The sequence below is a fragment of the Dipteris shenzhenensis genome, chromosome 8 (assembly GCF_047967505.1).
Source record: "Dipteris shenzhenensis isolate YYH24624 ecotype China chromosome 8, Dip_SZ_1.0, whole genome shotgun sequence".
In the NCBI taxonomy this organism is placed as follows: domain Eukaryota; kingdom Viridiplantae; phylum Streptophyta; class Polypodiopsida; order Gleicheniales; family Dipteridaceae; genus Dipteris; species Dipteris shenzhenensis.
In genome coordinates, this window is record NC_141603.1 from 12065062 (window position 1) to 12084938 (window position 19877).

Below are 19877 nucleotides of genomic sequence, written 5' to 3' on the forward strand. Positions count from 1 at the left end.
CCCTTGATTATATGAATTGTGAAAATAGTTATCCCTGCTTTTGAACTTAACTTAGGACATTAATGCTTAACTTAGGACATTAAGGCTTAACTTCAGACATTAAGGGTTTGGATACATTACTTCTATTAGATCCATCTAACTAGCTACTTCTTAGACAAAAAAAATGTGATTTCTATTTCTTGGCAATAATTATGACCTACTCTACCCTGGGTTGTTTCAAAAAATGAATGGAAGAAATGATGTGTGTTGAGTCAATAAGGTTCTCTGCGCTTCTCATATGAGGAGAGCATGGGGGGGGTGAACCTAGGGTTTGAGTGTCTGTCACATGGGCATCTGATTGGATGCCACAGAAGGGATTGAGTGATAAGATGGGGCTGCCACATGGAGAGCATCTTGGCTGTCATGTGGGCAGCACATCTAGAGCTGTTATGAGCAGATCAGAGGGTCAGAATAGTGCAGAAGCATGGCAGATCTGTACGGATTACAGACGCCTGCTGTACGATTGTTTTCAGGGACATGTACGAAGCTCGGGCAAGAGCCCTAGAGCTGGAACAAGCCTAGAGCACAGGCAAGATAGTCAGGGACAGATTACGATGGATCTAGGACATGGAGGCGCATTGTTTGCAGCAGGTTTGGTGGGGCTAGACCCTGAATATATAGGGCTGGGCCCTTGCCTAGATTGGAGGGCCAAAGGCCCTAGAAGTGTGGGGCCAAAAGCCCCAAGTTGTGAGCCCTTAAAGGGCTAGACCAGCCACAGTCTGGTCGGCCAGATTAGGGCAGGCTAGTTGGTTTTTTGACAGGCCCCTACGCCTATAAAAGGAGAGGCTTGATGCCTCACAATTTATCCAGCAACCAGCAGTTCCAGGGCAGAAAGGAGCAACAGGAAGCCTACTCTCTGGGCCTATCTACAGGAGGTGAGAGAGTGCAACAGGTGCTGTAGACTTAGCTCTAGGGAGAGGCTAGACCTTGGCTGTCTTCTAGGGCAGCAAGCTGCTGAGATCATCATACCTTCTGGAGCAGTGGAACAGGGACCTGTGTGCTGTAGACAAAGCTTGGCAGGGGCTTCCCACCTAGGCTGATTCACAGGCAGTAAGGTGGAGAAGAACACACTGGACGGAAAGTCTACTTACGCTCGAGGTGGAGCACGCGGACTCAACTCTAGAGATAACTGGCTGATAGGAGAAGGACCTTGTGGTAAGATCAAAGGACCACACCATTGGTGGGACTCTGGATCTATATCTTTTATATTGTGTCCATAGTTTTGGACGGAAATATCTTTTGGTGGTTTCTCTATCTGGCTGGTTCATTGTCTATTGATGAGTCTGCACATCTAATCTATGTAATGCACATTAAGTAAAGAAGTTTGTGATTCCACACCCCACACGCACACTGTGTGACCTCCTGGGCATTACTATAAGTCTTCCGCTGTGCGTACCCTCTGTTGGGTCATTTCTAACAATTTGTGCCATTCAGCAAAAGATAGAGCCAAAAAATTTGACTCAACTACATTCGAACCACCTTCAACCTTTAATCGGAACTGTCCATGGGATTGTGTGTAGGAGAATGCCATATTGTAGCAAGGGACCTAACTATTTTCTCCCATAGTCTTAGAGCTTCATATAAATCTATCAACCTATATATATTTCATGAATGAAAGCTCAACCTTAGAGTACACATTTCCCAAAAAATGACCCAAAATTGTGCACACGACTTTCTTCTAACAACAAAACTCCTACAATGACCATTCAAAATTTAAAGTGCGCTTGGTGGTGCATCTTGACCCTCATATAAGGAAAGGTGCTAGATGGACCTTCGTTGGGTCTCCAATACTCTTTTGGAAATGCAATAAATACTGACCCCTAAGTACCTTTGTGGCATTACTATAAGGTTGCACAATAGATATGCCCACCTAAGCTTCTACCACCACTAATGGACCATCCCTTGAAGATTGGGCTTTACGTTCCATCTTATGAAAACCCACAGTATTTAGGGTAACATTTTGCCAAACCCAAAGGATCACTATTGCCTAAGAACTTCCTTTGCTCTTGCAAGGTATAATCTCCATTCAAGGTAGGGCCCATTAAGCAAAGGTAGTGCGTGGAGGAGAAAACAAGCCCCCACACAAGGTGACATTGTCTAGGAACACAAGGATACACCTCTACAAGGTGCAACTAGGTGCAAACCATTAAATCATTATGGAGCTATTTCATGGATGACTACGAGACTTAGCTACCAACCAGGCAGACAATTCCACCTACAAAGAGCTTCTACTAAGCATTTAAAGGCCTTTGATCTTATATGTGCTCAACTACAATAAAATGCCAACCGTTTACAGAAATTGGATGCAAAATGATTGACCACATGCACTTGTGTGGGGATTGAACCTAGCAATGGGGCAACCAATTGGATTGTCTACATAGCAAACCTTGCGATGTTGCAAGAACCCACAACAATGAAATTGATGCAAGATTGATTTTGCCAATGGTCAAGTGCCACACTACTAAAGAATGTTGCTATTCTTGAATATTGGTAAAATTGACATGTGTTGGTCATATTCAATGCAAGTCTCTTCTACTGGTAAAAGAAGAATAGAAAGGATTATATTGTCCATTTAGTAGTCTTGTCTTCTTTTCATCAACTCTTTGCCTGAATCCCTTTGAAGTAATAGATATGAAGACACCCATATCAAGCTATAAAGTTTGAGAAGAAAATTAGCTTCTTAAATATAGACTTCCATACAAAATTAAATGCTTCTGCCATTGCATGATCGCAAAGTGAACACCAAGGAGAGACCACAGGAAACATCAAGATCAAAGTCTGAAAGATCAAGAACAAAAAATTGGTGGGTCACTTATTTACTACACATACATGACAGAGATGATAATGTTGATCATCCTTGGCAAGCATCTGGTCCCCTGCATCTGGTCCCCTGTTGAGGAGTCATGTTGTGGCATCCTGCAATCTCCTCAGTCTGTAACTTTAACAGAGCCAGAATCTTTAAGCAGGGCCTGGCCAATGCTAGGTGATGCAACATTGAAATCTAATAATCTGTGAATAAGGTGCCATTCAGGTAGAAAGCTCTGAGTTAAAGAGTCCACTTGTGCCTCAAATGAAAAAGACCGCAAAGTAACTGGTGTTGCTGCATACACACAAAAGGGTTGTTTAATGTAATCCATACCTGTGCCACTCACATTCTACAGACGGATTTCCAAGCATATGTCTGCTGCCAATTATGGTCACTGCTTTCAAAATGTCTGCAACTTCTGCAGCTCAGTGATGACTTGCTGTGGACAGAAGTCATCTCTTCCATAACACAATCATCGACAAATGACTGAGTTCCTAGAGTCAGAAGATCTCACTTCTAAGAATCCGGTATCAAAATTTGGGCAGCTTTCCAAGTCTTCCCAGGGCTCAATACAACTGGATTCAGTAAAGAGGCAGCGCCAACACAGACAAAGGCGTCCTTGTCATCCAACTCCAAATCAACTTCTGGGCTGGATAGCAGAAGATTTTCAAACCCCAGCCTTTCCAAGACCAATGACCTTCTCAAACCCTGCATATTGTAAATCAAATGCGAAATCATTTTGTAAGCCAAGCAGTGTGGCCAAGAAGAAAAGTGCTTGAAGATTCACAAAACCATACAGGAATTCTTCAGATATGGCACATTAGAGAAGATTGGTATGTTAAGGACTTTCTATTTAACAATCTATGACTGCACGTACAAATTGGGTTCAATATGCTCCGAAATCATCCGCTATATTTAGCCTTAGGGAACTGCAAAAAGCCTCTACTAGCATTAGCTGCATGCACATTCCTATTGTTGACCAGATATGCAGTCCAGTTAAGACAAACTATCAGATGCTTCCAATCTTGAAAATACTCATAGTGATACATCATTCCCAGACGGTTGTCTCGTTTCACTTATTTAAAGAATGTTGCAGTGCACATGCACTTGTGTATAGACTAACAGGATGATCAATCATAAATGTAACTTTGAAACTGTTGCCTCTCATCAGCAGTGCAGCATAGAGGTCCACATGGCACCCAGGCAGGCTGCTATGTCATCGTGGGACAGACCAACAGCTACCTGCCATGTGGGGAAAGCCATGCCAGCTTATGCTGACAGCAGGAATCAGACCAGTTTGCCAGATGAGCCTGAACAGACTTCTACTCGGCTTACAGCAGGTCAGTCTTTGGGGGAGAGGGTGGGGCAGCAGCCTATATAAAACTAGGTGCAGGGGTGCATGTGACATTTATCACATGCAAACCTGTACGTTCAAGAGGAGGACAATAAATTGATGGTGATCCTGTACGTGGATGATCTTATCATAACAGGGATAAGGAAGTAAAGATTGAAGATCTGAAGACTCTGCTGAAGACAAAATATGATATGACTGGCCTCTCTGCTTTATTACTTTCTCTGCATTGAAAACTGGTAGGAGCAAGGCAAAACCTTTCATCTTCTAGGAGAAATACTGCCTCGAGATATTGAAGCGATTTCTGATGGACAATTGCAAGGCCACAATCACTCAAATGGAAATCAGAGTGAAGCTGAGCATCGAAGATGCTACTCAGCCGGTAGGCTCGCGATGTAATCGACAACTAATTGGGAGTCTACTATCTAGCAGCATTCCCGATCTGACATTGCATTTGTTGTAGGACAGCTCTTTTCAATCTGCATCTGCACTGAAGAAGACACACTAGAAGGCTTGCCTTCGTGTGCTTCGGTATTTAAAGGGTACCACCAAATATTGAATCACCTATGAAGTGGAATTGACTTCCACACGTATTGTGATTCGGAACTGGCCAGAGATGCAGTCATGCAGCAATCCACTTCCGAATTATTGCTTTGTTTTGAGAGCTAGGGCCATCTCATGGATCAGCAAGAAGCAACGTGGTGTAGCTTTTGTCTTCGACCGAATTAGAGTACTGATCAGCATGGAAAGTAAAAGGGGTTCCATTTCCCTTGTCAAACTTGACGCAAGTGACAAGGTTTCATCAAAATTCCTAGCATAGGTTGTGGGATGTTGCTCTTCCTCATGAAAGCTAATTGCAAGGGGTGGAAAGAATGCTGAGTTTTGAGAAGTAAAATCAAGTTTGCCAGAGGTCAGGTAAGTTGAGAGCTATTGGATAGGGTTTAGGCACACTTGTTAAGTGTATTGGGAAGATAGTTAGAATAGCTAGGGCGATTGAGTGAGGTATGATTAATTAGCTGGGACTGTTTTAGTGGTGACAAGGATACATGTCCTAGAGATGGGATAACTTTGGACTAAAGTCAGGCTAACGGCCACACTAGGCGCATCCTAGTGGTGACATGCAGGATACATGTCCTAGAGATGGTATAACTTTGGACTGAAGTCAGGCTAACGGCCGCACTAGGCACATCCTAGTGGTGACATGCAGGATACATGTCTTAGAGATGGGATGACTTTGGACTAAAGTCGGGCTAACGGCTGCACTAGGCGCATTCTTGGGAGACAAGAGGGAGGCATCTGCCCTGAGGTAGGCTCATGAGGCTTGACGTCACCTTGGGTGAGGGCCTGTGGTATTACATGCCAGCTAGTTTGGCTCAAGATGGCCTAGACCTTAGGCTCTAGGATGGCATAACACACAAAGCCTATGGCTAAGTACGCATATAGGAATATAAAAACTACATTGCTCGCAGTTCAATTTACACCTACTAATCAGGTATTAATATTTGATTTTGTGGTTGCTTCAATGAGAGTTTCTCATATTTTTAAATGACATTTGGAGCCCTCTGTTTAGAATAGTTCACCACTAACGTATAGTTTTCTCAAATCCCCTAATGGCACTTATGGGCACACAACAAAGAAGGGAATTTCAGAAAATTATGAACCTTACCTCGTCCACAAATCGAACTTTGGGGGGTGGCCTTTCGTACACTTTGTGCATCTTACTTCTGAAGGGTACTACATCGCCAGGCTCTGTAGACCAGCTCACTTCCTTCCCTGCATGCTGGGTTGAATGCTGTTCAATGGAGACACCATTTGGTTCAGCCAGAGACACCACATCCCTTGCATCATCCTTTTCACTGGACTGCATGTCCTGTTCCGACCAGAAAAGTTTCCTGAGCTTTCCCATGAGTGGCCAAGCTGCCTTCAAAGGCGCTGCCTTAACAACAGGGCTACAGAATCTGCAATCCCGTAGACCAACCGCAGTAACGGCTTCTACAGATCGCACTGCCAGCTGAGTTGATACAAAGCCGGTAAACGAGGCTGAAAGTTGTCCCGTATTTGAGATGATGACTGCAGAACCCAATCCATTGTTTGAAAGTGTGATGACATATTCTAGGGAAATCCGATCATCAGCTTTATCTTCACTCTGGGTGAGAACGATCTGCAAATTACGGATAAAAATTTAGTCTCATGTGTGTGCATCACAAACTCTCAATCTCTCCTTTTCGTAATCTGTTGTGGCCCTTCTCTTGTTATGATAGGAATAATCAATGCAAACAAACGCACTCCTGATGCACTGCTCATGCCATTTCAAGAATTGAAACTGGAATTCATTCACGATAAAGATCATAACAAAGTAAAATCGGTGCTCCAAAATCCAAGGTATGCGGAGCCACCTGAATATAATCTTCAGGATTGACCTGCACGCCGCGCACAAGCCAATTTTGTCCAAAAAGAGGAAGCTTACTTTTCTCGTGAGTAAAATAGAGGAAGATTCCTCCGGAGACTGCAAACTCATCTGAAACTTGAGCGTGCAGAAGCTCCTCCAGTCCACCGTGCCACATCATGACCTTGTAGGAAGTGATTCGGGCATCTTGCAAGAGCAAGCGGGCGCTGGTTCCGGTGGTGAGGGCAAGCTGGGCGACAGTGATTCCGGCGATGTCAGTGAATTGAAGGCCCGGGCAACCGAACTTGTGTTGGAGGTGGGAAGCGGAGAGGGGAGGCTGGGGGGGGATGCCAAGGCTACAAAAGGGTGAAGGTGTGCGGGAAATGCGGCGGGAAAAGGGGAGGTTGGGGAGCAAGGGTGGAGGTGAGAAAGCAACAACAGAAACGAAGACCGCTTCCATTGCCATTGTTTATGTGGATAAACCCAACACACAAACAGGGTGGCAATCTTCACACAAAATACACCTCCCCTCCCCCCCGGCCTTCCCTTGGCGCTTGACGAGCACCACTGGCACTCCCGACATTTGCATCCCCGTCAAGGGCCGCGGTCGGCTCCAGCCGTCCGATCCTTTGCACTACCTACACGGAAGTTGAAATCTGTGCACTCGCAGGTCAAATCAATGTCAGAATTATGGCTTTGCTTCATTGGCTGCTCGAAGTCTCATCAGAGGTCACTGTCTTGCTAAAAGATCAACGAGGTGAGTTCGCACGTCATTTTCAAGGCCTCCCGCGGGGCCCTCAGCATACGAGAAAAGGCTGAAGGAGGCTTTTCCCTAATACTTCAAGGTCCGATGATGCCTCGAACAAAATCCTAGCTGTCCAATCAAGGGCTGCTCTTTCTCACCAGTCCCATCTGTGCGCTCGTCGACGAGTCACAATCAGCTCTCGAGCTTGTCGCATCACCATCAACAATCAACGATAAAAGCTGGCAGGAAACGAATAAAAAATGACATGGAGAGCTGAAGATGAGCATAAGGCCGCATCTATCAGGTCCTCATTCCAGCCACCATCGGACCTTGACGCACAGGAAATGCGACCCGGGTTGCATTTTCCAGCAAAGGAAAACATTTGCTGGAAAATGCTCCCACGGGAATTTCCTTAAGAGCATGAGTCCAAAATGCTACGCTCATCACTTTCCATGGCATTTAACGGCTCGCATGGCTTCGTGGATTTTGCCAATTCTAGCCCAGCATTCCAGAGCCCAAGCTTTCCTATTGGTGCACAAACTTTGAGCTTCTTTCCCCTTTCTTTCAAGTTGGTTGGAACAACCTACAGCTAGCTACCTTGTCAGGTCATCATGACTCACCAGCTAGAAGCACACAAGCTCTCATGGGGACTTGCCTTTTGAAATGCTGGCTTAGCATCCTAGTGCTAGAGATCCAACATTTGCCAACATTTGCAAGAGCATGGGGAGCTACTCTTATCAGTGGGGTGAGTGCTAAATTAGGGCCTTCACATGGATAACTCTAGAGAACACGTACAACATGCCATGCATGACACGTGTAAGGTGGGGGAGGCTAGCCCTGACATTAAATGGGTGGTGATCATGAATTCATGCCCAATATGGCGAATTGGTTCTGGCAGGATGGTGAGGAGGGGAGACTTTGGGGTGTTGTAATGTGCAAAGCCCTACATGCATAGCTTCCATGGTATGCTTGGATATTGCATGAAGGATGTAGGACTCCTACACTTCAAGACCATATCAAAGAATGTGAGCCCTTAGGATTTGCAAATGGGCGTGGAGCTTTACGTGAGGTATGGTGTGGATGAAGTCAAGAATAGAGTGTGCTTGAAACACCATAACGTTTTTATCATTGCTTCATGTTTTGGAAATACAAGCTCGGTTGTAGAATTGGTGTGCCTTCTAGCAGGTGTGTGTTAAAGATGTTTCAAAGTGGCAAGTGCTACCCATTGGCTTCTTGGGTGATTCCTTTCCACGTGTACAGTCGCTTTGGAAAATGATGGTTGCCCCATTCTTGCTTACTACAAGTGATGTGTCTACTATTTTCTTTTCCATAGAGTCCACGTCTGTTTAGCCCTAAGTGGATTCACACATGAAAGGTTTATTGCAACCTACAGGAAGATATTTCAAGATTTCTTCGGCCATGTCCCTTGTTAGTGTCTAGATGCGTGGGGTTGTCAATGTTGATCTTCATGCCCAAGAGAGTGGAAATGAGGGAGTAGGCAGACGACCTAGGAAGGAACCTGTGGCAAGTCCTTCTGGTAGCCAATCTACTAGTAGCACTATTCTACGAGTACCCCCTGAATCCATACCACTTGTTACTACTGAGAAAAATGGGATTTACATTGCATGAAAAATGAATGTTTGCGAACTGGTTTTATATCTATTGCAGTGGCGACTTTTGAAGGTATATACATCATGTAATCGTGGGCACCTATCCTAATGCAACGATGACCTTTGAATATATCTATCATGTAATCGTTGATATATGGAATGTAAGAATACATGAATTTTCTCTGTGAAATTACATTCATTGTCCAATTGGTTGTTTGTGCAAATGATGTATATTTTAGTAGTTGCGAATTTTTAGAATGGAGTGACCCATTAGTGACATTCAAGGGAGACAAGTGATGATCTAGCCAGAAGCCCGTGGTAGTCTAAGGGGAGTTTCACACCCATCCATCTACAAAGCATTTCACAATTGTCTGCCCGCATGGGACAAAATATGGACGTGGCATATCCCTTTTCCTTGAGGAACCTCACCAATGATGCAATCATCATCCTTGTTATGCCAAGCCTGCGACATATCGAGATCCATGGATCCAAGAAACTTTGTGAAATACTAATGACTCTTGCACAAGCCATCCATCTACTAGGCTTTGCTTCCAGTCTTGCTCTTTGTCTTACAAATCCCTTCAAAGTTTTCATAAACCGCTCGAGAAAAAACATCCACAAACTATGAAGGGTACTTGCAATGGCCACCTTATCAACTATGTGCATAAGCAAGTGCACTTGAGTTGTCATAATGCTCGAGGGAAAGTGCTTCTCAAGAAAGCACATGGCTTTAATGGAGTCCACCCTAGACTTCTCGATGCTTGATATGGAGATGTCTTTTTGAGATATCCACTTATTTCACGTGCCCTTGTAAGATTCATAATCTTTCTACAGATCATTCAACTTAAATTGAAGAAAATGTAATCAATGTGAGTTGATAGTAAGAATACCTCACAATATCACTGATCTTGAATATAGCATTTCTAACATCTTCTTGTAAGCACCCTTTCACTGTAATTGGGATGATGAACTATCCAAGCAACAAAGAAGTCATGTCAATAATATAACATAATCATAATTACACTAACGCGTCACGATTATCGGTACACTAATCCTACAACTTAGAATACCTGTAAGACCTTGTGCTAATCATGGGACTTGAGCCCACTAAGCTTATTGTCCTTTGAAAATGCTCCTTTCAAGCATGTACCCTGTCAGTGTTTGAAAAGAGGCAATGTCCACCTTGACCGCTGCCTCCTCTTTGGAGAGGATCCATGTTGCTTTCGAAAGGACAACTTTATGACCATGCACTTGGGGCCACAAATGAGGCATCCTATCGATACCGCGCAAGTCTTCTTGCACTCCTCTCGAGTCTTTGTCACCAACCAAGTATGCCCAAATAGTAGCCCCACATTCTTGAAGATATGCATGGGATCCAAAAGATGATTGATTTATAATTGACCCCAATAAGGAAGCTCATGAAAGATGGATAGCCTCTTCATAATAGGAGGAGGATCCTCTCCATTTGCCCTCTAAGCCTGAATCCAGTCACTTGTCTTCAAATATGGTGGTGGTGGATGAAGCTGGACTTCATGCGCAAGATGGTCCAATGAAAGGTATCGAGCATGACCTTCATAAACCATTTTTCTCATATGTTTGGAGTGTCGTGCAAGTGCAAGTGGTGCATATTTCCCATACATCTGCAAGTGGCGCATGACAATATGACATTGATGTCGTACTTCTCACTTGCAATGAGTGCAATGACAATACAACCTCTCCTAAGCCACCCCGCTCTCTTGAGCATTGGCACATCATCTAACGAGCTTCCACTTGTCCCTTCCATCTGCTCACCTCCAAAATCACAACACAAAATGCAAGGAAGTCCATTCAAGATCCAAAAGATAGCCTATTGTTAGCTTTTATGCCTATTGCTAGCTTTTATGCCTTGTAATGTTGGTATATACCCACTTTATGCCCTGTTTCATCGGTATATACTGACCTTTAAGGAATATACAAAGTCGGTATATAGCGATGGAACATCGGTATATATCGACTCTGGGAGGTAAAAAACAAAACACGTGGTCACCGCCCCTCACAATTCTATTGCGGGAAAAGCAAAAACCTCTTCTCCTTTCTCACCTTCGATGACCTCAGCTTCCTCCAACCTCTTCCCCACACTCCTCACCCCAACCCATCCCCTCTGCCAACACTTGTGCTCCCTCTCTACTTGTGTGAAAGGACATTTTCCAAGAAGGTGTGTCTATTTAGACAATGTTGGTTTTTTCCTTCCCCGATTTCATTTTGTGAGTGTTGAAGCATGTTTCTCCTTGCATTGCTAAGCCCATGTGCTCATTTTCATGCTTGATTTTCAGAGTTGGACCAAAAACGAGATTTGGTGAAAGAAACAACGCTCACCTCTTCTTTTTTTTATATTTCTCTACTTTCTCTCTCTACTTTCACTTTCCCTTCCTTTTTCTAAGTTTCTCTCCTCCTTTCTGTTCCTTTTCTTTCTTTAAAGGAAGAAACAATACACAAAAAACAATCATGAGAGAGGAGTATGAAAGCTATACCTATTGTTTTTGTGCTTCCTCCTTGTTTGTAGGCTTCTCTTTGTCTCCTCAATCCATACCCTTTGGAATGTTGCTTCTCCAAACTCCGCCTTTCACTAATCAATTTTCTTAAAATGGTATGTTTCCTCTCTTTAATAGGCTAGGACACGAAACACCTCCTCTTCTGAGCGGGATTATCCGGTACCAGGACACGTCATTTCTAGGTAAGAAAGTGCTTCCTCGCTTTTCCTATTTTTCTTTTCTTGATTGCATTGGCTTGCAGCTAGCGTCTTAAGCACTAGCTGTAGTGATGGGCATAGGAACTCTTATCCTGTCTTCTCCCCTCTTCTCTCCTCTTCTTCCCTCTCTTATTTCCTCTCCTTCCTCTCTCTTTTCATTTCTTTTGCCTCCCTCTTTCCTCTCTCTTCTCTTCTCTCGTTTCCTCTCTCTTCCCCTCTTTTTCCCTCTCTTCCTCTCTTTTCCTCCTCTCTTTCCTGTCTTTTCCCCTCTCTATTTTCCTCTCTTTCCTTCTCTCTTTTCCTGCTCTCTTTCCTTCTCTCTTTTCCTATCTTTCATCCCTCTTCCCCTCTCTATTCCTTATCTATTTTCCTTTCTCCTTTCCTCTCTTTCCTTGTCTCTTTCATCCTCTCTTCCTCTCTTTCATCCTCTTCTCTCTTTTCCTCTCTCTTTTTCTCTCTTTCATCCTCTTCTTTCTTTTCCTCTCTTGCCTTGTCTCTTTTCCTCTCTTTGTTCCTCCTCTCTTTCCTTCTCCCTTTTCCTTTCTTTTCCCCTCTCTTCTCTTCCTTCTCTTTCCTTCTCTCTTTTCCTCCTCTCTTTTCCTCTCTTTCATCCTGTCTTCCCCTCTCTTTTCCTTCTCTCTTTCCTCCTCTCTCTCCTTCTCTCCTTTCCTCTCTTTCCTTGTCTCTTTCATTCTCTCTTTTCCTCTTCTTTTCCGCTCTCTTTTTTCCCTCTCTTTCATTCTCTTCTTTTCTCTCTTTCCTTCTCTCTTTTTCTCTCTTTTCCTCTCTTTCCTTCTCTCTTTCCTCCTCTCTTTCCTCCTCTCTTTTCCCTTCTCTTCTCTTCCCTCTCTTTCCTTCTCTCTTTTCCTTTTCTCTTTTCCTCTCTTTCATCCTCTTCTTTCTTTTCCTCTCTTGCCTTGTCTCTTTTCCTCTCTTTTTTCCTCCTCTCTTTCCTTCTCCCTTTTCCTTTCTTTTCCCCTCTCTTCTCTTCCTTCTCTTTCCTTCTCTCTTTTCCTCCTCTCTTTTCCTCTCTTTCATCCTGTCTTCCCCTCTCTTTTCCTTCTCTCTTTCCTCCTCTCTCTCGTTCTCTCCTTTCCTCTCTTTCCTTGTCTCTTTCATTCTCTCTTTTCCTCTTCTTTTCCGCTCTCTTTTTTCCCTCTCTTTCATTCTCTCCTTTTCTCTCTTTCCTTCTCTCTTTTTCTCTCTTTTCCTCTCTTTCCTTCTCTCTTTCCTCCTCTCTTTCCTCCTCTCTTTTCCCTTCTCTTCTCTTCCCTCTCTTTCCTTCTCTCTTTTCCTTTTCTCTTTTCCTCTCTTTCATCCTCTCTTCCCCTCTCTTTTCCTTCTCTCTTTTCCTCCTCTCTTTTCTTCCTTCTCTCTTTCCTTCTCTCTTTTCCTCTTCTTTTCCTCTCTAGTTTTTCCTCTCAATTCCTCTCTTTCATCCTCTCTTTTCCTCTCTTTCATTCTCTCTTTTCCCCCCTCTTTTTTCCTCTTTGTCATCTCTCTTCTTCTTCTTATCACCCACCTCTTTTTTCTTTTTCTCCTTAGCTATATTTGGTTCTTTTTTTAAAAATAGATTCTAAATGAACGCCCTCCTCCATGAGTGTCTTCCCAAAACCCTAACCCGGTTCCCCATGTTGGAGTGATTCGGAGCATCCAAACTCTACTATCACATGTAGCAGAGAAGATTGCGCACGATACAGACTAAGGGAAGAATAACGTCAAAGTGTGTGTGCGTGGGTGGGGTCTTGACCAATCGAGCGTGGAGTGGGGAAGACTGAGGCAGGCACAAAACAACCTATGGGATCTCCGTAAGCTTTGGAGAGACCGCTACAATTGACTATATAGCAAGGATGACACTATAAAGGACATAATGGTTTGTGTAGATCTAGCGGTGGTGAGGAGGAGAAAAGTACCTCGGATAATAATGCCGCACAGTAGACCTCCTCCTCTATTTTGGAATTTTTGGAGAATGTCTTTTTTGGAGACAGATTTTGGTTAACAATACTATTTTCACGATGTTTTTTGTATATGAGAACTCTTGTTTAACAATACTATTTTTTGTATATGAAAACTCTCTTGGATTCTGCTTGTCTTAAGTGAATATTTATCTTTTCATAATGGTCTTAAGTAAATAATTGTCTTTTCATAGTTTTATTAAATTGAATTAGAGTTTGAAGTAATAAATTATCTTTTCTTACTTGCTCTTGTGAGTCCATACGAGTTTATCGCATCCATGAGCGATGCAGACACAGCAAGATTCTTCTCTTTGCTGTCCCACAGGACCTCAGCTATTCCCTCTCCTACACCCCTCCGAGGTAGATCAAGGCCATCAACGGCTAGACCTACTTGATAGTCGTCCCATTAGCCCAGGGGTCATCACCTAGGCATACCCATCGTAAGTCTAGGAAGAGTAGGAAGGGTCGAGGCTACTGTGGTGACTCGAGGGATGTAGATGAGTCAGGACACTCACATCCCTATAAGTCTTCACTTGGTCATGAGACCCAGTACCAGTCAGGTCCCTTGCCCTCTCCACTCACAGGCAGAGGCACCCTAGAGCCCACTCCCTCTACTACTCCTTGCTCCGTAAGCGCTCGCAATACCACCCCTCACCACTCCCTCGCCTAAGGACCGATACTATGACCTCATTAAGGGTAAAGAGATCATAGAAAATAAAAGGGGCAAAGAAGGGCTAGCCATCATGAGTCAGTTGATGAACCACTATTTCAAGAGCGGCATAACAATTGACCAAGATGACAAAAAGAAGAAGGCAGTCATCGAGGAATTGGAAAGGCAATACCTAACCCCTCCAGGTAGGAGTTCGATGACACGTACATGCAAGAGGATCTGTGTGCTGTCTTGAAGCATCATAGGTCGGACTTGTGAGATGCCATCGTGGCGAAGAAGCCTAAACTCAGCTGGGTAGATAAAACTGAGTGGAAGCTTTTGAAGAAGGAGTTGAGCGACAACCCCCAAAAGTTTGGCAATTAGAGGAGGGCTGCGAGGAGATGGTTGGACACCATAGGTGGTTCACACCTCTACAGTGGTAGACGGGCCACATTTGAGGCATGGGTGGTAAGTCTACTTCTTCTCATTTAATTTATTTTTCTATTTTTTAAATTACATATTCATGCACTTTATCTAATTCTCATAATTTGGGTCCACAACAATCTGCGCTTGGTTGCCTTCCCACAAACGAAGAGATGAACCATGCATTCTCCATAAGATTGAGGCCGTGGTTTATTGAGATGGAGATGCAAGGAGTGGCAGTTGATTGGACTGCGGTGACTGCTCGCTTGGTATAAGTGTACTCCAACTTGTAATCTCACTTTTTAAATTGCTTTATTCTTTAATTTCCAATCTAATTTCAAATTAAATTTGTTTCACTCTTAGGGTGCAAGCTCGAACATCCCATCAACAGAGGCGAGTGATGATGATGAGGAGACAGTTCTCAGAGGATTTGGCTTAGACTACATCGATGAGGGCCAGGGATTAGGTAGAGGTAACGAGGACCAAGGTGACGCTAACGATGATGACTTTGACGTGTCGGATATGCTTTTGTCTGTCGGCTCATTGAGAGATTTTGTATCACCCTTTTCACAAGGGAAATTTTATAACAAACAAGGTTTGAGAGTTTTATCTCGCCTATTTGCTTATAAAAATTCTTTTGTAATGCAAAAAAATAAACATGAGTGGGGCAAAATGGGGCCACAACAAGCCCTGTTTTGTCCCACTCATTTTTCTTAAAATTTCTGTTAAAGGTCGGTATATATCGACCCTTTACCAGTGTCAGATATACTGACCTTTGCCAACATCGATATATATATCAACGCTTATATACTGACACACATTTTTTGACACTAATAGCAACGTAAATATCGACCTTTTTTCCCTTTAAAAAAAAAAGTGTGTAAAAAAGGTCTGTATTTGTGTCAAAAAACAGCCTATACCTTGTAGTGATGTGAGGATGTGGATCAAGGACATCCACATGGAGAAATATCAATGAGAGGATCCCACAAGTGTTGACTATTCTAAAGGCTCTCTCTATATAAGAAGCCTTCTTGTATTTTTGATATATACATACACTCAAGATTTTATTTATGAGTCAAAGCTAATCTATCTTGGAACCTAATTGACTTGAGGTACATGTCGTGAGCACTCTCTTCATCATGTTTCCACATAAGTTTCATCCACCTTAGAGTGCTCCATAAATCCTGAGGCACACATGTTTTGTCATGGTATCAAAGCATGCCTTCCGCTAAGGTGCCATCCTTCTTGTGAGAGCAAGAGAGAGTACTTATGAAATTTTCGTCTTCCCATTTTGAGAGAGAGAGTTTCATTTGAGAGATTTTCTCATTCATTGAGAAAGGTATAGAGGGTTGTCTTCATTAAGAGAGAGAGACAAGGGAGAGTCTCTTTTGTGTACTGTGCATGTTTTTTGGTTTCAGAGGATTTCAATTTCTTCTATGAGTAAGAGAGATCTCCTTAGAGCCTTGCATCAAGCGCTCCATCTACAAGCCTTGCATAAGAGGTGACTTCTACGAGGCTTTAATCCACCATAGTGGTTGCTTGTGTGAACTCACACCATCAGGCTACCAATGGAAATTTCCCTCCATTGCGGACTTCCATGAGTTAGCAGCCCCCATGATTCTCAAAATTCGAAGACAATAGCTTCAGATAATAGTCTATGTATTACGGCCCGATTTGGTCAACTCCTTCAGACAAGCACAACCCATGCATTTTATGTCCGATTTATAAGAAGAGTTCGAATCCGTCTAAGTTGAGCTTGGGGCTAAAAGGCTATAAGGACTGGGCCTCCCTTGAAGAGGTGCTTGCGTATCCTTCCTCGGCTAAGTTCATTGGGTGCTTTGGTGATGGGAGCTAAAGCGGATCAGTTCTTCAACTGTTACTATGGACATATTACACTGGGGAATCAATCTGAAGCATTTACAAATAGTGGAAGGAGCGTCAGGATCTGCCTGATATCGATCTCTGATCAGAAGAAGCCCAACTTGCTTAAATAGATACTTTAAATTACCATGTAGACAATCCTCATGTGATTTGCAGAACTCTGAGTATTGTCCCGATCGATCTAGCCTTGCCTCTGGATTGACAAGGGATTGAATCATCTAAGTCTGCTCTCCATTGAAGGAAACAGCCACTTGAATGAGTTCCATCTACCTCCAACTGCACATCCAATGACTCGTACGATCACGGCTCAACGGCCTGGAATCCAACGACTACCCCTAGCATTCGTTGGGAGCCACCTCCATGCTCTCAGCATTCCAAGGAAACTCAACTCCCAGCCGACCTTCCATGGGATGAAGCACGCCCAACAACTAGCCAAACAATAATGCCCATGAACAACCATGACCTCCAGCCTCAACGCTCGTTCTGCAGCTCCATGGCCTGCTCCACCTCTTCTCTATCTGAGCACATTCTGAGTGCTATTCAGCAATGAGCAACAGTGATGAGAGCCACCATTGTTGTCATCTGCTTAGTGTTGCCATTGCCCTTCGCATCACGACAACACCTCACCTTAGAAATCAAAAGTTTTCTAAGGTTCTCAACAAATTGACATGTGGTAGATAATGTGGGTGTAGTTAAGCTAAGGTGTGGCTAGGTTCACTCCTTGGTTAGTTGGACTATGGTTAGACTAAGGGTTAATCATGATTAAGTTTGTTGGCTTGGTTGGGTTAATAAACTGCCATGTGGCATAGTGCCACATAAGCATAGAGGCCCTTGTTAAGCACAGTTTGAATTCTGCATGTGAATCCCTATGCCACATCATCAAGGACCATTTCTTGATCCAAAACTTCGATAAGCCATAACTTGCAATCCAAAAAGAATTTGCTCTCACTTCAAAAAGAAAAAGTGATCATCTTTTTTAGCTTTATGCGCTTGTTAAGTCAGAATCATTGTATGCAATTGGATACTACCAATATTTAAAGAAATCAATTGGTAAGAACTTTGCAACACATGACAAATCAAAGCATAAACGCACACATCGCTATCATAAGCATACCCAAAATCACAAGTGTGTGAGATGACCATATCACAAGACACGGCATCTACACATAAAGCATTAAAGACACAAGAAGAACAAAACATCATGCATCAAGTTACATCAAGCAAAGAAGAGAATGCCATTGACAACATGTATTGAGAAGCAAAAGCCTTGCCACCTTTAGCCCACACATTTGTAAATCAAACCTGACTACTTAAAAGTAGCTATGAAAGCACCCAGGGGAGGATTTGATCTTATAACTCACATCTAACCACCTTGCAGTAGCCAATGGATCATGGCACCAAGGGGAGTTGTTGAGATATGGTGCCATGTGTACATAATTATAGGCTAAGGTATGGTATAGGAATGTATTAAAGTAGCCACCCTAGGATGTGGACTACATATCCACAAGGAGAAATGTGGATCAGAGGATCCCACAGGTGTTGACTATTCCAAAGGCTCTCTCTATATAAGAAGCCTTCTTGTATTTTTGATATATACATACAAGATTCTGTTTATGAGTCCAAGCTAATCTATCTTGGAACCTAATTGACTTGAGGTACATGTCATGAGCACTCTCTTTCGTCATGTTTCCACATAGGTTCCATCCACCTTAGAGCGCTCCATAGATCCTGAGGCACACATGTGTTGTCAGAAGGCTATTGTGCGAATCATAATTGACATTTAAAATAGAAGTAACCCTAGATCAAAGTTGTCTAATGATGAAACCAATCAAGAAGAGGTAGGAAGTAGGTGAAGCAAGAATAAAAAGAGGACACATGTAATAAGAAAAGAATAAGAAAAATAACGACTCAACACAACTGGTGAAGGTTAAGCTATGTAGCAACAACAAAAACGTGTTAAAAAAGAATGGGAAAGATTCAAAGATTTGGAGGTGACAATTTCCATCAATTAGTTTGAGGAACCCATGGTAGAGATAGTCATGAGTGAAGGCTACCAAAACCATTATGTATGGAAGGCATGATAGATGTCAAGATAAGGAAACAAACTGGCAAGGGTGCCCTATTTTGATGGAGTCTCCAAAGTGATAATATTCTTAGAAGCAATTCTATACTGAAGTTGAAATTGACGAATGCCTAACCAATACTTTTTCAAAATACAAATCGATGATTAGAGATTGGTTGTTCCAAAAAATAGGGTAGAAGATGTTCACATCAAAATCAAATATAGCATACTTCACAGTGACTTTAATAGTCACCCAATAGTCATTAAAATGGAGCCTATTTAATATTGCTCAACAACCATATTAAATAGGCTTGCTCATTCTCTATTTTAATATCTATTGGGTGACTATTGCTTAAAAGACCTTTGCTCATTCTCTATTTTAATGACTATCGGGTGACTATTGCTCAAAAGACCTTCGCTGAAAGAAGCAAGCACAACAAGACAAAGCACCCATAGATGCACACACAGACGCGTTTTCTAAACTAAATAAAAAACTTACGGTGCTTCTATTTACGCATCTATTTTCGCATCTAGAGACCTGCATCTATCAACGCGTCTATATATCAGACACACGCGCGTATAGATGCGCACTTAGATGCTTAAATAGACGCACTTGTAAACGCATTTATAAACACAAATATAGATGCTTGTCGAACAGACAGACGCATAAATAGACGCGTTTATAAATGCACTGATAGACGCGCTTTATTTTTTATTTTTTTAAATTTACAGAATGTTGTGTATGTTGTGTATGCTATATAGTTACAAGAATCCCATATCCACATTGTGTAATTCAATTCTTATAGCCAACCGCATTTTAATTACAATTCTAAATAAAACATTACAACTCCAAGACGCAATAAAATTGAAAGCTCAAAAAGTGCTTGTATATACATATAGCACGAAGCTAAGCCACGTCATGTGGCTTCAAGTACAAAAAATAAGGAAGCTAAGCCACGTCATGTGGCTTCAAGTATAAAAAATAAGAGGAGTGTATATACAAGAGGCATGAAGCCAAGCCAGTGGCTTTAAGTACAAAAAAGAGTAGCTAGCACTACTTCTACGATAATCTATGTTCTCCATGTCCTCGCTCCCTTCCACGCTCCCTTCTGCGCTCCCTTTTGCACCTCCTTCCTCGTCTTCCTCATCGTCTTGTGCACGGGGCTGTAAACAAGGGACAACATATATCAATGTATGAAAAATCAAATCTCTACTTATAATTTTGGCATTATTTGATTACTT

General features: G+C 42.7%; 1 protein-coding gene across 3 annotated transcripts; it reads right to left on the reverse strand.

Annotated features, from left to right (window-relative positions):
* Positions 1–2646: 2646 nt before the first annotated feature.
* LOC147899113 (protein NDH-DEPENDENT CYCLIC ELECTRON FLOW 5-like) lies at positions 2647–7139 on the reverse strand. Of its 3 annotated transcripts, XR_015541430.1 has the most exons (5): positions 6593–7139; positions 5863–6357; positions 3360–3553; positions 3179–3263; positions 2647–3048 (listed from the first exon to the last, which is right to left on the reverse strand). XR_015541430.1 is itself a non-coding variant. In XM_087378296.1 (3 exons), exons 1-3 carry the CDS (start codon positions 7046–7048, stop codon positions 3362–3364), a joined length of 1143 nt encoding a protein of 380 aa, XP_087234422.1. In that variant the 5' UTR covers positions 7049–7138; the 3' UTR covers positions 2647–3361. The 3 variants fall into 3 exon arrangements, 1 of the variants encoding a protein (XP_087234422.1); XR_015541429.1 differs by having other exon boundaries at positions 3179–3553; positions 6593–7138; XM_087378296.1 differs by having other exon boundaries at positions 2647–3553; positions 6593–7138.
* Positions 7140–19877: the final 12738 nt, after the last annotated feature.